At 39.9% G+C, this 17,085-nt stretch overlaps 1 protein-coding gene across 1 annotated transcript; it reads right to left on the bottom strand.

Annotated features, from left to right (window-relative positions):
• Window positions 1-303: 303 nt before the first annotated feature.
• TRIM58 (tripartite motif containing 58) lies at window positions 304-16,765 on the bottom strand. Its single transcript, XM_007092974.2, has 6 exons — window positions 16,290-16,765; window positions 12,317-12,412; window positions 8,628-8,858; window positions 5,868-5,890; window positions 5,670-5,770; window positions 304-1,413 (listed from the first exon to the last, which is right to left on the bottom strand). Exons 1-6 carry the CDS (start codon window positions 16,710-16,712, stop codon window positions 824-826), a joined length of 1,464 nt encoding a protein of 487 aa, XP_007093036.1. The 5' UTR covers window positions 16,713-16,765; the 3' UTR covers window positions 304-823.
• Window positions 16,766-17,085: the final 320 nt, after the last annotated feature.

The raw sequence follows: 17,085 nt of genomic DNA, 5'->3' as shown, positions 1-17,085 counted from the left end.
TCAAAGAACTAGTTGCATCAGAATTCTGAGAAATTCCTATTCTAAAACATGTCTCCAAAGATAAAGGGAAAAATGGCAGTCTCAGAGGGGTGTGGTGTGGTAATCAGTTATATCAGAATGAAAGAAATGGATTCCAGAATCCAATTAGTCTCAGTACAAAGAGGATTCAAAGAGTAAATGAATGTAGTCATAGGAAAATTGAATAAAAAGAAATGGTCCTGAATTTGTTAATCTAGAAAAAAATGGAAGGCTGAACAAGAAGAGGTAGAGAGAAAAAAAAAAAAAGAGCAAGAAAGAGAAAAAAGTTAAGAGACGGAGACAAACACACAGAAAGAATGAGAGAAGAGAAGGGAAATAAGAAGAGGGAGAAACAGAATTATAGATCTGATGCTGTATTGGACTGTTCTCCACCAATTTAGGAATTGCCATTTCTAAAAAAAAAAAAAAATGACATTTCTTATTCTCAATATATCGAAGACTTGGAACAAAAGGATATAAAAATGAATGTGAAATTATGAATGAATAGAAATCTTTGTTTAACACCAGGTCCATTCACTTGAAGAAAGCCTCATCAAGAAAAGCTGTAGCACCACCTGGAAAGACTTGAGGAGATTGCTGCATTTCTAAAATTATTATGATCTGTAATCCTCCTCCAGATGCAAATATTTCATATTTTCTGTTTTGTCCTCATGGAAAAATGTCCATAGCAATAAGGATTAAAGTGCTGATCTAAATGGGGACATTTTGGGGCTTAACATATTTGCATCCTCCCGATTCCACTCCAGGAAAACTTGCTAGGCATAAAATTCTCAGGAACAGAATTTTAGGAATGATCATGTCCAACATTAGAAGCAGAGTAAAGATGACCCCTGGATGCCCAATTTTCTGACTCCACATCTGTCATAGGTGGCAAGGTAAGAGGAATCGTGTCACAGATGAAAAAGTAAGGTCGGAGAATACCAGAGAACAGTTGGTTGAATGTGTAGATGTAAGACCCATTTGTTACATTGTAAAAGGAGATTTCACCTGCTTCATAGTCCAAAAAAATCCCAATGCAGTGAGGCCGTTCCAGGTGGAGGAGAGGTACAGATGGGGAGGCAAGGACCATGTACTCATTTCCTTTCAGCAGCCACATGGCCCAGACTCCGTTCTCAGGAGAGGGTGTGGTCTCCCCCTTTCTCAGCACCGTCTCTCGACAGACACCTACACCCCACTCTGCTCTTTCTCCTACCATGACCTCCCAGTAATGCCTTCCTGAGGAGAAGTTCTGCAAACCCAGGACACAGGGCCATGTATCAAATCGCTCCGGGTTGTTGGGGAGATCCCTCCACAGCTCTCCGTCCTGCACACTGCGCAGATCAGCAGTCAAGAGGAGGCTAGGATGCGCTGTGACAGGGTCCAGCTTGACATCAACTGTGGGAAGAATTTTGTGGGACATATGAAACGTCAGAAAAGACAGGTGAAAACTTAGGAAGCCACAATATTATGGATAATAGTCCATAATACTCCCCATTTCTCTCTCTCTCTATTAACTCCTAGAGAAAGCGAAATAAATATTTTACCTTGCAGGTGGCTGACTATTTTCTTCATCACTCACTTGTGTATTCCTCAGTTACCTCTACATGATTCAGAACTCATTATTGCCTCAATAAAAACATAACCATTGATAATATGACAAACCATGTGCATGACCATTTAGATTCCTTTCATCTAAATTCAGAGCACTTGGGTGTTCTTAGGAAGATCTTCCGCATTTATTTATTTTTTCTCAAAATCCATAGGAAAATTTCATTAATTTGAAATCCACTACATTCAAAGTTATGTTACTGTGGTAGGCAGAATTCTAAGATGAGCTCCATGACCTTCAGACCCTGGTGCTACTCTCAGGGTTATGTTATATTTTTTGAGAAGAGGAAGATTATCTGAGTGGATCTAATATAATCACACGAACTCTTAAAATGGGGATCTCAGCCTTACAACTGTCAGGACTACATTATGCCTATAAACTGAATAAACTTGGGAGTGGATTCTTCCCCACACTCTTCAGAGAAGACCAGCTTGGCCAACACTTTAATGTTGATCTTGTGAAACCATAAGGAGAAAAATTAGCTGATCCCACATGGATGTCTGATCTGTATAATTATGAGCTAATAAGCATGTGAGGTTTTAAGCAGTTAAGTCTGTGGTAATTTGTTATACACCATAGAAAACCAATATTGATGCTGTGAAGTCCCAGTCAGATTGATGCGAAGTTTTACTTGTGCATGTGTGAAATCTCAGTGAAGAAGGAAGGATGTAAAATATTCAGTGTCTTGTCTTATAAATATTCAAAATAATAAATTTAATCAACATAGTTTTATTTTTAATATCATAATAACAAATACTATTCCAATGACCACTTCTAGTGATCTTGTGTTGAAACCCAAACCTGAGTTGGTCACATAAATAATACCTCATCTCTGCTAATGCATTTACCCACCCACAGGGTGGCCATTATCATCCCCACATTACAGCTGAGGAGACTCAGAATCAGAGCTTATGTGGTCTCTCCATATTCTAGAAGTCATAAATAACAGACTGAGACATGGTTTTCCATGGAATTGTGCTAGGTGTATGTGATGTATGTTATGTCTTTACACATTATTTCCCAGCCACCACACTTCCTTGCTCCATTTATAAGACAATAAATCTGTGACATGGTTTTTAATATGGTCTGTCTCCAATTCTTTCCCCAACCCTTCTCTGTTAGATTCAATTGCTCATCATGATATAACAACACTGTAATCAAACTGTCCGTGTCCATCTCCTCAGTGACCTCCACACTGATGAGTTCACCTTAAATTACTTCTCTGTAGCATTAATGCTGTTGAGAATACCCTTGTTCTGAAAAACCTCCTTTCTCTTTCCCAAAGACAGCCATCATCATGCTTTCCTTCCCTCTTTTCTCCTCACTCGTTCTTGATCCCCTTTCCTGTTTTCTCCTCTTCTCCATCACTGCCATTGGAGAAACCAGTGGTCTCAGGACCTGGACCTCTTCTTTCTGACTCAGCACACAATAGTTCTTGGGCTGGTTGGCTCACTGATTTAATTTAATTCCATTCAAATGCTTACTGACTCCAAATGCATATCTCTACCTTAGACCTTTCTCCTGAAACTCCATATTTGCAAAATCATTTGCTTACCTGACATGAAACTTTTGATATTTAATACTCATCACAAGATTGATATGCTCAAAACCCAACTCCCCTCCTTCTGCCTCACCTGCCCTTTTAACCATCAATATAAATGGCAACTTCCTTACACCAGCTCTAGAGATTTAAATCTTTGGGTCATTTCGGACTTTTCTCTTTCTCTGACAACTCACATCTAATCCAACAGCAGATCTTGCCAGCTCTACCTTCAAAATATGCCAAGATTCTGTACACACCTCAGCACCTCCAACAGTACCACTCCGATCCAATCCACAATCATCTCTAATGGAATTATTGCAAAGGCTCCTAATTGCTTTTCCCACCTAAAGCCTTGCCCCTTTGAATTTATTCTCAGTGAAGCATACAGAGTGAGACTCTCAAAACATTAATATAAGCATGCTATTCCTCAGTGAAGCATAGAGAGTGAGCTTCTCAAAACATTAATATAATCATGCTATTCCTCCATTCACAGCTTTTTATTGACTTCCTGTTTACTCAAAGGTAAAGCATCCTGCTCACAGTGACCTGCCCATACCACCCCGTGCTAATTGGTCTTGTCTTGGCCTCTCTGACTCTCCCCTTGTTAATTCTTCCCCAGCTACAGAGACCTCACAGTTCCTGAAACACATCTTCTATATTTCTATCTCAGGCATGGGCACTCATCATTTCTATTGCCTGGAATGTTTTCTTTCAGATTAGATATTTGATGAGTTATCCCTGAAGGGGCCCTCCTTTATTGTCAAATTCAAGTTTAGATGCCCTACCCCACGAACTTCTGGCTACCCTTACCTTATATTCTGTATAATCTTCTAACATTCTGTGTATTTTGCATAATTTAAGTAAATATTTACAACACAAAGTTATGGATTTGTAGGATTTTTTGTTATTGTTCAATAATATATTTCAATACTTAGAGTAGTGAGTGGCATAAATTCATTTTATTGAATTGATTCATTAATTATTTAATTCAGTAAAAGAAATGGGAATATTATGACACTGATTATGAGAGTTTAATAAATTGTAACAATTCATGCAGTTGGTATATATTAATTTTCCCATCATTAAGCAGGAGCAGGACTGGTAATATGGGTTTTCTCAATATGGGTCAAAGCTGTCTCCCTGTAAGTAGTGAAACCAGTATTTAGCCACAGTTTGTTTTCATTGCTGCATATAACGTGAATTTTAAAAAATAAATACAGTGGTACCTGGGTGGCTCAGTCAGTTGAGTGTCCGACTTTGACTTAGGTCATGATCTCATAATTTGTGAGTTCGAGCCCTGCATCAGGCTCTGTGCTGACAGCTCAGAGCCTGGAGCCTGTTTCAGATTCTGTGTTTCCCTGTCTCTCTGCACTTTCCCTGTTCATGCTCTGTCTCTCTCTCTCTCTCTCTCTCAAAAATAAAAATAAGTATTAAAAAAACACAAAATAAAAAATAAATACAAATATTGAATCTATATGGTTTTAAAGAACAGAATAATCAAATCTAACAGACAAATTTATGTCACCACAGTTATTCATACACAAAAGTAATTGATTGAATATCATTGGCTCCTCCTCAAGTGACAGATAATAAATCAAATCCCGGGGCGCCTGGGTGTCTCAATCAGTTGAGCGTCGGACTGCGGCTCAGGTCATGATCTTGCGGTCCATGAGTTCCAGCCCCACATCGGGCTCTGTGCTGACAGCTCAGAGCCTCGAGCCTGTTTCAGATTCTGTGTCTCCTTCTCTCTGACCCTCCCCCATTCATTCTCTGTCTCTCTCTGTCTCAAAAATAAATAAACGTTAAAAAAAATTTAAAAAAATCAAATCTCTTATTTGATGTACCTTAAGGCTTTTATATTGGTTATTTTTCTGCTTTCAAATATCATTCATTTAGTCTTCCAAACAATAATACATTTTTCAGCATTTTATAAACAGGGAAATGAATATTCATTGGAACTAATTTTACTCAAATCACAGTTAATAAACTAAGAACCACACTTTCAAGTCTATATTGTTCTAACTAAATGTAGCTAAAATGTGTGTTAGTACCTCTGATATTTTTTTATAATTATACACATATCCCAGTTTTCTTTCTTCTGAACAAAGTGTTCTCTCCCACCCACCCTTATAACTTGGCATGGCCATGCGATTCACTTTACTTAATAAAATCTTTAGGGAAGCCAGTGTTCCACTGTAGTGTGGTTGCCTTTACGAGCAGTGCCCAAATCACCATAACCATGCCCTTTCCCAAAGCTACCAGCAACAGAAAGGAGGTTGGGCTCTATCTGCATGGCTCCCAGAGGGAGATGAGGTGAAACAAAAGCCTTCACAATCCAGAAAGAAGCCAATGACATGATTTAAAAATAGCCCTTTATTGATTTTAGTCAGTAAACTTTGGGTTCTGTTTGTTTCTGCAGACTGACTTCTGCAGTAACACATTACAAAAACAGCCAAACCCTGGGCTCCATAGTTCTCCAAGCTCAAAGATGCAGCCTACCTTGGAACTTTCTCAACATTTCCCTCATCCCAGGGATGTGACACATTGTCTTCAGCTCCATGGGGATGTTCTCCAGTTCCAGCTGCATGACATCCTTACTTCTGAGAAGGACACAGAACCAATAATTCTCAGTAGGACTTATCAACCACCTTCCTTGTCATCTCCAAACCCATTTCCTGATTCAGAAAGTAAACATACCTGCTCAATGCTTCTCTCACACCCTGAAAGTAAAAGAGAAATACAAGCAGGTGTGAGTCAGCCCTCTGAACTGCTTTTGACAGATTGGAAACAAACTATGAACATCTCTTTAGGAATGATCAGAAATAATTAACTATGAAGACGAAAATAGAGGAGACATGAATCTCTCTTAACCAAATCCAAAACTTGGCTGTTGACTTTTCTCATGAATTTTAACATATTAGAATCAGTTTGCCTCTATTTGAATAGAATCAGACTACACAAAGTTTAGGTTAACTCCTATGATATCAACCAACTTAATTATTTTTTGAATTGATAATTCTGACATTTGGTTATTTTAATAGAGAAATACATTCTGGTAACTAATGTGGATGAAATGAAGGTAAAAATAGACCATAAATGTCTCCAGAATTCATTTGAGGGATGATGAAAGGTATAGACAAAAAAATATTACTCTCAATGTCTCTGTAAGAAAACCCCAAATTCCTCACTCGTTGAACCAACCTACCATAGCTACGAACTTATATGGAAGTAGGTTTACTAACTGGGTAAAAAAGAAAGTCATTAATTAATAGCAACATTTTATCTCAAAGGAGATTATTTAAATAAATCACCGGCCTTAAATTTTCCTTTTCCCTCTAAAAAATACCCACGTGGTAGATAATTTTCAGAAGGCATAAACACAGGGAAATAATTACTTTTTATGGGACTGGCAGGCTTTGGGGAGTGGGAGGGTAAAATGCTGCTTACTGGTACTGAGGAAGAAAGGCAAAGGTGGATATAACAATCAACATAAATAATTTTAGAATATAGTCTCCCTAAGATTTGTACTATAAATTATTTTAACAACTTTTGGTGCTAATAAATGCTAGTTTTAAATTATGTGTTTTGTGGGGCACCTGGGTAGCTCAGTCGGTTAAGTTTCCAACTTCAGCTCAAGTCATGATTTCACGGTTGGTGAATTCAAGCCCCTCATCTGGCTCTGTGCTGACAGCTCAGAACCTGGAGCCTGCTTCAGATTCTGCCTCCCTCTCTGTACCCCTCCCCAACTTGTGCTCTCTCTCTTTCAAAAATAAATAAATGTAAAAAAAAGTAATGGTGTGTTTTGAGATATAGTAAGATAAGATGATGAATATTATTATTGAAAATGTTAAGGGCACCTGAGTGGCTCAGTCGGTTGGGCATCTGACTTTAACTCAGGTCATGATCTCACAGCTTGTGTTTTTGAGCCCTGCATCGAGCTCTGTGCTGACAGCTCATAGCCTGGAGCCTGCTTTGGATTCTGTGTCTCCCTCTATCTCTCTGCCCCTCCCATGCTCACACTCTGTCCCTCACACAAAAATGAATAAACATTAAAAATATATATAAAAATTAGAAAAAAGGAAAATGTTAAACTTTCTGTGTATATTTACTGTCTGAAATTCAGAAAATTAATTCCTTTCTCATACTTAGTTTGCTCACAAGGAAATGACCATAGTAATAATAATAATAATGATAATAATAAATTTTGTGTAGATACAGATATATTGAAGACAAAATGAATTAAATTAGACAAAATAAATAAAAATGCATTGTAAGTTCATTCATTCAATGACCTCCCCCAACTATGTAACCAGTGCTGTTTATTCATTGTACTTGTAAACATTATATAGATAGTTAATATGAATATTTATTTCATGGTACTTTCAGTGTCTGGAACTAACTCAGACAAGGTGGAATCTGTGGGTCAGTGGCTAAGGGATGATATGAATTACTTAGTTCAGAATATCCTGATGAGTCACTGGGGATGAGACAGAATGAAATATGCCCAGAAATCTTTGACTGCAGTAGATTCTATCATGATAATATGCGTACATTAACAACAATGACTTTCTCAGTTCACTTGGGATTTTGATGACCTCCTGGAGGGTTAAGAACAAATATTTTTTCTTGTTATTTGTGTCTCTGCTGTATAATCCCTACTGATTATAAGGAAACTGCACGAAACCTACTGAATCCCTCTTCACTTTGCCTGGAATAGGCATGCAATATGGACAAGGAAATTAGTGTTTGCCATAAGATTTAACAGGAAAACTTCAAGCTGAAGAAGTTAAACCATCATTCATATTTTCAGCTCTGACATTGAAATGGATTACCAAAGACTTTTGGAATTGGCCATCACTGAAATACAGCATATCATCATTGACAGATTGACTATGAAGTTTTAAGAAGTGTTTTTCATGAAGCCCCTGGGTGGCTCACAGTTAAATGTCTGACTTAGGCTCAGATCATGATCTCAAGGTTCATGAGTTTGAGCCTGGCATTGGGGTCTGTGCTGACAGCTCAGAGCCTGGAGCCTGCTACAGATTCTGTGTCTCCCTCTTTCTGCCCCTCCCCTGTTCTCTCGCTCTCTCTCTCTGTCTCTCTCTCTCAAAAAAAAAAAAAAAGTAAATGTTAAAAAATTTAAAAAGAAGTGTTTTGCAGGAAACATAGCATAGATTGTCCATTTTCTGGTTAACCTTATAGGTAAGATACCGAATTAATTTTACTTTTTAAAAAATACTTAAACTTTTCTCTCTACTATGAACTATTTTATAGAATTGTGTAGGGTCCCTTCTCATTCTGATGCTAAGACTTTGAATTAAGGTGCCTCACACATACATTCTAGGGTGTCCTTTTGCTAAAAAGCATGAATGACTATGTGGCTTGTCTCTGAAAGCGGCTATTTGTCCCTGTGGTCTGGCACTTGAGCCTCCCTGTGCCAGAGGCCCCCAGGCTTACCTCCAGCAGCCCCAGAGCTGGGCGTTGGAACCTCTCCTCCAGCTCCTCAGCCAGCTCCTTCAGAGCCCTGCTTTGCTGCCCCAGAAGGTTCTTGCTGTGCCGCAGTTTCTGCAGGGTGGCTCGCTCCTCCTCCTCCATCCTCCGCAGCTGGAGCTGCTCCTCATGGGCCAGGAAGCCACGATACTTCTCAAACTCCAGCCTGAAGCGCTGCCTCTGCATCTCCACTTTTTCCTGGAGTGACACAGGGGATCAGAGCATCAGCAGTGGGGGCACAGCGTCTGGCTTCCCCATACAGGTATGGGACAGTGAGGCTGGAGGCAATGTCTGTGAAAGAATGGGCTGCATTTTAACTGCAAGAACCAGAGGCCACTAAATTTGAGAAGACAGTTGGATTTGGGTTCCCATTTTGCCATGGAGTTGGGTGCAAGGCACTTTTATAGGCAAGTTTTGGTGCCACATTTTAAATATGGGGAGAGGCACCTGGGTGGCTGAATTGATTGAACATCCCACTCTTGATTTCGGCTCAGGTCAGGATCTCGTACTTCATGAGTTCAAGCCCTGTGTGCTCTGCGCTGACAGCATGAAGCCTACTTGCAATTCTCTCTCTTCCCCTCCCCCACTCACTCTGTCTCTCTCAAAATAAATAAACAAACTTTATTTAAAAAAATAATAAAATAAAATATGGAGAGAGGCACCTGCATGGCTCAGTCAGTTGAGCCTCTAACTCTTAATATTGTCTCAGGTCATGATCCCAGGGTGATGTGATTGAGCTTGCTGAGCATGAGGCCTGCTTAAGATTCTCTCTCTCTCTCTCTCTCTCTCTCTCTCTCTGGGCACCTGGGTGGCTCAGTCTGTTAAGTGTCTAACTTCGGCTCAGGTCGTGATCTCATGGTTCATGAAGTGGAGCCCTGCGTCAGGCTCTGTGCTGACAGCTCAGAACCTGGGGCCTGCTTCAGATTCTGTGTCTCCCCCCTCTCTGCCACTCCCCCCACTCATACTCTGTCTTTGTCACTCAAAAATGAGTAAATGTTAAAAAAATTTAAAAAAAGAAAAAGATTCTCTCTCTCTCCCTCTGTCCCTCTCCCCTGATTGTGCCTTCTCTCTAAGATAAAATAAGACATAAATAAAATATGGGGAAACAGGTGTATGGTATGGGAATTAAAACTGGATATCTATTAAACTGCTGAGCAGAATGACTAGCAAGGAATAGTTGCACAATGAAGTTAAAATACATTATTATACTATACATAAAATACATTATAGATTATTACACTAGAGGGACATCTGGGTGGCTCAGTTCCTTAAGCACTGGGGTCAGCTCAGGTCATGATCTCAAAGTTGGTGGGCTCAGGCCCTATGTCTGGCTCTGTGCTGACAGTGCAGAGCCTGCTTGGGATTCCCTGTCTCCTTCTCTCTCTGCCCCGCCCCCCCCCACTTGCACTCTCTCTCAAAATAAATAAATAAACTTAAAAAAAAAGAGCCTGATTTAAAAAAAAAAATTCACTAGAATGAGAACAGGGTGGAAATAACTTATGAAAAGAGCTTACAGAGACCTAGATTTGTAAATGTGAAAAAGAGTCTTAGAGAGTAGAGATGTGACTATTACTTAGTAATATCGTAATTGTGAAACCTAAGGCTAACATTCTCTGTATAGCCCAAAAGTAAATAAATGATTGTCAGGCCATTTACCGCAGAGCTGACTTCGGGAAATTAATACTGATTTCCACCCAAATCTCACATCTACATTTTTTAAATAGACCTAAGGAATATACTTTGTTGCAGCATTATTATACACAGAGACATAAATTTTATTCTCTTCATACTGATATGTGTAAAACTAGCTTTAAACTGAGTATAGGAGGCAAGTTAACCTCTCACAGTCTCTCATTTTGGATTCCCAGGCTCATTGCTAAACATTATAATGCCTTGGTTTGATTAAAGGGCATAAGCTATCACTTTTTATTTTATTTTTTTAATTATCATTATTATGTTAGAGACAGAGAGCACAAGTTGGGGAGCAGAGCAGAGAGAGAGGGAGGGAGAGAGACTTGGATGATTAGCCCAAAAAGAACAAAAATTATCATTAAGTATTTAACTACATGTAACTACATACATTAACTATATATTGCATAGCAAGAGAAAAAGATAAGACTCAACACAGAAGAAAAATGTAGCCTAAATGGTCCTTATGGAAATATCTGTCTGAGGATAGTGTATAAAACAAAAATTTTAAGAAAAGAGTAAGGAAAGAATTAGAAAAATATAGGAGCACCTAATGGCTCAGTCCATAGGTGAAAGAGCCTTTGACTCTTGATTTCACTCAGCTCAAGTCATGATCTCACAATTTGTGAGTTCAAGCCCCACGTTGGGCTCATCACCATGCTGACAGTACAGAGCTTGCTTGAGATTCTCTCTCTACCTCTCTTTCTGCCCCTCCCCCACTCTGGTGTGCATTCATGTGCTTGCTCTTTCTCTCTCTCTCTCTCTCAAAATAAATAAACTTAAAAATACAATTAGAAAAATTATAGAATATGATCACAGAATAAGGGTTATTTGGAGACAGAAAAATAATAAAAATACTCTATAAAATAAATCCTATATATGTTATATATTATTTACATATAACTTCTATGTATAGTTTCTCAATCTTGACCCTAATGATATCTTACCAGATTATTCTTTATTATGAGTTTCACATTAAATTTTTTTTTAAAAAAATGGGGTGCCTGAGTGGCTCAGTCAGTTAAGCATCCGACTTCAGCTCAGGTCATGATCTCAAGGTTAGTAGGTTTGAGACCTGCATAGGTTCTGTGCTGACAGCTCACAGCCTGGGACCTGCTTCATATTCTGTGTCTCCCTCTTTCTCTGCCCATCCCCCACTCATGATGTATCTCTCTCTCAAAAATAAATAAACATTAAATTTATTTTTTTTTAAATTATGAGTTTCCATGGGCTGTCCTGTGCTTTGTATGGTGTTTAGCAGCATGCTTGCCCTTCACGCATGAAATTCCAGTAGCGAGCCCACTCCCCCCCGCCGAATTGTGAGAACCAAAAATACATATATTGTAAAATATCCTTTAGAGGGCAAAATCACCGCAGATTGAAATCACTGTGTGTGGTATGTGTGTATGTGTGTGTGTGTATATGAAGAGTTAAGTGAAAAAACTGATTAACTGTAAAAAAAAAAGGACATATATATGAATTACTGAAAAGAGGTGAAAGTTCACATTATCTTCCTATCTGTAAGATGATCACTATTAGCTATATTTCATATCTATCAATGCTGTGAAGTATTTATTATGCCATTCATCCTATATGCATACATATATATATATATATATACACATATACACACACAAATACATATATTTTTAACTAGTGATGATAGTATGAGACTCTTTTCTAGGTATTAGGAATAGAGCAGTAAATTATAGTAAGATTAAGATCAGTAAAACTCTCTATTTACAATTTGGATTGGGGTACTATTAATAGAGATAAAAAGAACACACATACATGATGTAATTTGCGGGGATGGGATGACCCAGGATGACACTGAGATGTTTCCCAAGAGCAAGTATATAAATGGAACAAAAGTAGTGGAGCAGGGAAAATGGTTGAACAGTAATTTAATAACCCAAACTTGGATCTTTTGGAAAAGCAAGCCTCCTGAAGTTCCAAGAATCTCTTACCTTCCAAATGATAGTTTTCTTCCCCACATTGACCTCCTGAGTCAAGGCCTCCTCCATCTTCTTTCTTACCATTTCCAGGGCCCTCTGGAGCTTTACCTGTTTGGAAAGATACACTGAACCCATTGTATATGCCCTATTTCAGTACCTGGCATCAACTAGGTTAACCAGGAAATACAAAGATCAATTAAAACAGGCTTTAGTGAGCACATAAAAATGTTTAACCTCATTAAGGATTAAGTAAAATATAAATATATTTTTAAATATTAATGCCAGGTATAATTAAAGGTTTATCTAAATATATGTTCATTGCAGCATAATTTAAAATAGTAGGACTCTCTTTCCTTTGGGCTGTGGACATACCATCCATATTGCAGAAGATCTTGAAGCTTAGGGGCCACATAAGCCACAGCCATGGCTGCACTGGGAAGCACAGAAGCACCCAGGAGGCCAGGGTAATGCTGGCCTCTTGAATCACCATAGTTATCAGCCAACCTCCACAAATATTGCCCAGGTTACTTTGGAAAAGGTGGTATGAGACATTACCACTTAAAGAGGAACCAGAGTGTCTGCCCTACTGTTAGCCTTGATAAATAGTGGACACGTCAGTGAGCAGACACCGGGAAATGCTGTGAGAAACAAGACTGGAGCTGCCCCTATCATTGAGGTGGTATGATCCGGCTACTACAAAGTTTGGGGAAACAGAAAGGTCCCAATACAGTCTGTTGTGGAGAAGGTCAAATTCCTCAGCAGAAGAAGTGAGAAGAAGATTAAGGGTGTGGTGATGGGGTGTTGGGAGGTTGCATCCTGGTAGCTTGAAATGCTAACAAGGGCTTTTCAAAATAAATAAATTAAGTAAGTAATAAAATAAAATGAAATAAAATAAACAAAATAGTAGAATTGTAACTTCAAGTGTCAACAATAAGAGAGTGAGAAAAATATATTTTATATTAACATGATGGAACTAAAATAGTGTGTTGCAAAATACTGAATGACAAGAAATATTCACAACTATAAAATAAATTGAAATAAGTGTATTTTATATAATACACCACCAATTTTGTAAAAAAAAAAAAGTACTTGCAATGGATATATAAAAACTAGTTAGCATCAAATGTTCAGTAGACAAAATTGCATCTTAATTAGTGCTTGGTTGAAAGTGTATACCTTTTTTTTAAATAATCTGATTTAACATTCACTTATTTTGAGAGAGACAGACAGAGTGAGCAGGAGAGGGACAGACAGAGAGGGGGAGAAAGGATCCAAAGCAGGCTCCGCACTGACAGTAGAGAGCCCAATGTGGGGCTTGAGCTCATGAACTGTGAGATCATGACCTGAGCTGAAGTTGGATGCTCAACTGACTAAGCCACCCAGCCACCCCAAAAGTGATGTTATTCCTTGTATTTATATATTTAAACTTCTTAAAATTATTTATTGATTTATAATAAGAAAATTGTTTATTATTATTTGGTCAACTGAAACCTTGCAAATTACTAATGCTTAAATGAAAAGAAGATAGAGAATGTCATAAATCTTATCAGGAATTAACAAAAAAAACCCAGAAACTATATCTCCTTTCAACCACTGCTAGAAATAAACACATACATTTTATCTACAGAGAACACCCATAAAGATACGCAATATGCATATTTTTAAATTTGTCCCAAGTCATTCAATAAATCTTAGGAAAAATGGGGGGGGGGAACTCTTTCTAAAGCCATTTAATAAGTCTTAAACAACAACCGACTTTAAAAAGAGACTTCTATAATCTTATCCATAGCGCTCTACATAAACTAGCAGTAGAATTTATGGAAACGTTTGACAAGATGGGGGAAGTGGCATTGGTTTTAGTGTTTGCAAGAAATAGAACTGTGACACTTAGAGGAAAGCTCCCTTGGGCAGAAGAAACTGTGAGCAAAAGCAAGGAGGGGAAAAAGATGTGGCCTGTTTGGGGACCACAGTGATCAGGCTGGTTTTGTTGGACCTCATGGTTGGTTAAGACAAGAACTGTGGAAACAGAAGTTGGGGCCCTAGAAAGTCTTGACTGACAGGTGAAGGAGTTTAAAAGATATTTATCTGGCATTTAATTAAGGACTACTGAAATATAAGGAACTTCTTGAGACATATTACATGCAATCAAGTTAGATTGAGGTAACTTCTGGATAAAAAGAAAGCAGGGACAACATGCTTCGAAAGTGTAGGTAGGAAGTAGCTGGCACCTGAATTTTGTAGATGACAACAACAAAAAACAAACAAACAAACAAACAAACGAAAAACTAAGAGATATTTCTAGGTATGTCAACAAGGAAGTTGAGGTAAGAAATGTCTCAAAACCTTAATTTAAAACAAAGTTAAGGGGCACCTGAATGGGTCAATCGGTTAATCATTCAACTTTGGCTCAGGTCAAGATCTCAGGGTCCTGAGTTTGAGCCCTGAGTCAGCTCTGTGCTGACAGCTCAGAGCCAGGAGCCTGTTTCAGATTCTCTGTCTCCCTGTCTCTCTGCCCCTCCCCTGCTCATGCTCTGTCTGTCTCTCTCTCAAAAATAAACATTAAAAAAAAATTTAAAAAGTAAAACAAAATTAAAATAATAACATTATTATTATTTTAGAAATTCAATGTTTGCAAATTATTTCATTGTGATAGTATTCAGTTAGACATGTCAGTAGATTAAAGATGACTTTGATCTCCTTTGTGGTAGTAGCTGTTCCAGATGTTGGGAATTTAAACATGATCAGATGGGGTGCCTGGGTGGCTCAGTCAGTTAGGCATCCGACTTCGGCTCAGATCATGATCTCACTGTTTGTAAGTTTGAGCTCTGCATCAGGGCTCTGAGCTGACAGCACAGATCCTCCAGGCTCCAGCACAGAGCCTGGAGCTGTTTCAGATCCCCTGTCCCCTCTCTCTCTCTCTCTCTGCCCCTCCTCTGCTCTCTCTCTCTCTCTCTCAGTCCCTCCCTCAGAAATAAATAAGCATTAAAAAAAAAAAAAGACATGATCAGGATATGTCAAAGAACTCTTGAAAAGCAACAGTAGGGAAAATTCTATTAGAGTTTCACAGATGCCACTTTGAGGGCCAAATACTCCAATACGAGTCCTGTCTGCATTGAGGATGCTCACATCATCAGCTGCCAAATAAGTGTTGAATAGAGACTGGCCTGTGTGCTTACCTACTGGACTCTTACTTCAGGGTACACATGCATCTGCAGGGTACACATGCATCCAAGTGATCAGAGCTGTGTACTCACAGACACTACTCTTAACAAGTGTCCAAACCCCGGCATTGTTTTGGTGACAATATTAATCAACATAGAAGCATTATGAAAAACCAAGGCATTATACAACTGGGAGTTATTAAGAAGTATTCAAAATAAAGACACACACCTGTAGCCAAGAACCAATTGGATAACACAACCCTCCACACCAGAGGTCTTGCTGTTGGAACCAGAATGTCAGCATCAGCAAGAATAAAACCAAGAGAAGGGGCACCTGGGCGGCTCAGTCAGTTGAGCATCCAACTCTTGACTTGGCTCAGGTCATGATCTGAAGGCCTATGGGTTTGAGCCCCACTAGGGGCTCTGCACTAAACCTGGTTGGGATTCTCTCCCTTTCTCTCTGCCCTCTCCCCTGCTCTCTCTCTCAAAATAAATAAATAAACTTAACAAAAAAAAGATGAAACTAAAAAGCTAGGGAAGGCTTCATGGGAAAAAGGACAGTCTAAAATAAGGGTGCATTTGAACTCCTGAATAGAGGTCCCAAAAGGGGGTTACTATAAGGCAAGGAGACCGAACTTGAATGTGGGCTGTGAGAGACAGGATGTGGGAAGGGCACAGATCAGGATGGCATCATGTGGGTTTGTCCCTAGGGTTTGTCACTAACACCTGTGGCTCAGTCCGCTCGGATGTCTGGGCCGCATTTGCAGACTCGCAGTGGGGGCCTCTCCACGTGCGCTTTGCAGGGTGCGCACAGGGACTCTCACCTGGTAACACCGAGCTGCCTCTTGCAGAGGCATGGTGTGGTGACTCCTGTGTTCAGCAGTGGTGTCACAGACCCAGCACAGTGCCTCCTGGTCCACTTCGCAGAAGAGGGTCAGTTCCTCGCAGTGCTGCGCACACAGGCGCACTCCCACCGGCCCCGCTCCGAGCCCCAGCTGCCGCACGCTGTCCACCAGGCTGGCCAGCTGCCGGTTGGGCCGAAAGCTCTCCAGCCCAAAGGGGCCCCGGCACTGCGGGCAGGCATAGAGGCCGCCCTGCGCGCTGTCAGACTTCTCACAGAACTCCGAGATGCACCTGAGGCAGAAGCTGTGGCCACAGGCCACGCTGACCGGATCCTGAAGGAAATCCAGACACACCGGGCACCTAGCCTCCTCGCGCAACCGCTCCCCAGGTGCCCCAGAGGCCATGGCAGGCTGGAAGTCGCCTGGCCCCGCTGATAGCAGCGCTCTCTTCCCCAGCTGTGCACGCTATCTGGGCCAGTGCTCTGGCACAGAAGGGAGGGACTCTACAGCGTCAGAAGATGCAGGCCCAGGAAGGGTTTTATCCACTGGCTCGGCTCCAAGAGTCCAAACCAGCCACTCCCTGGGAAAAGTCATAGCTCAGACAACCCTCAGTTACAAGGATAAAATTAACATTTTAACATAGTGTTTAATAATGTTAACCCTGGCCTCCTGGGAAACTGAACATTTCTAACGGAATCCCTCACACTGTACCTTAACGGAGCCCCTAATCTCATGTTTTCACTGTCAGTGCATTTGGAGAATGGCTGAGCTCCTGCCT

The sequence above is a fragment of the Panthera tigris genome, chromosome A1 (assembly GCF_018350195.1).
Source record: "Panthera tigris isolate Pti1 chromosome A1, P.tigris_Pti1_mat1.1, whole genome shotgun sequence".
Taxonomy (NCBI): Eukaryota; Metazoa; Chordata; class Mammalia; order Carnivora; family Felidae; genus Panthera; species Panthera tigris.
The sequence above is the reverse complement of the archived record's forward strand: the minus strand, read 5'-3'. Positions and strand labels throughout refer to the sequence as shown.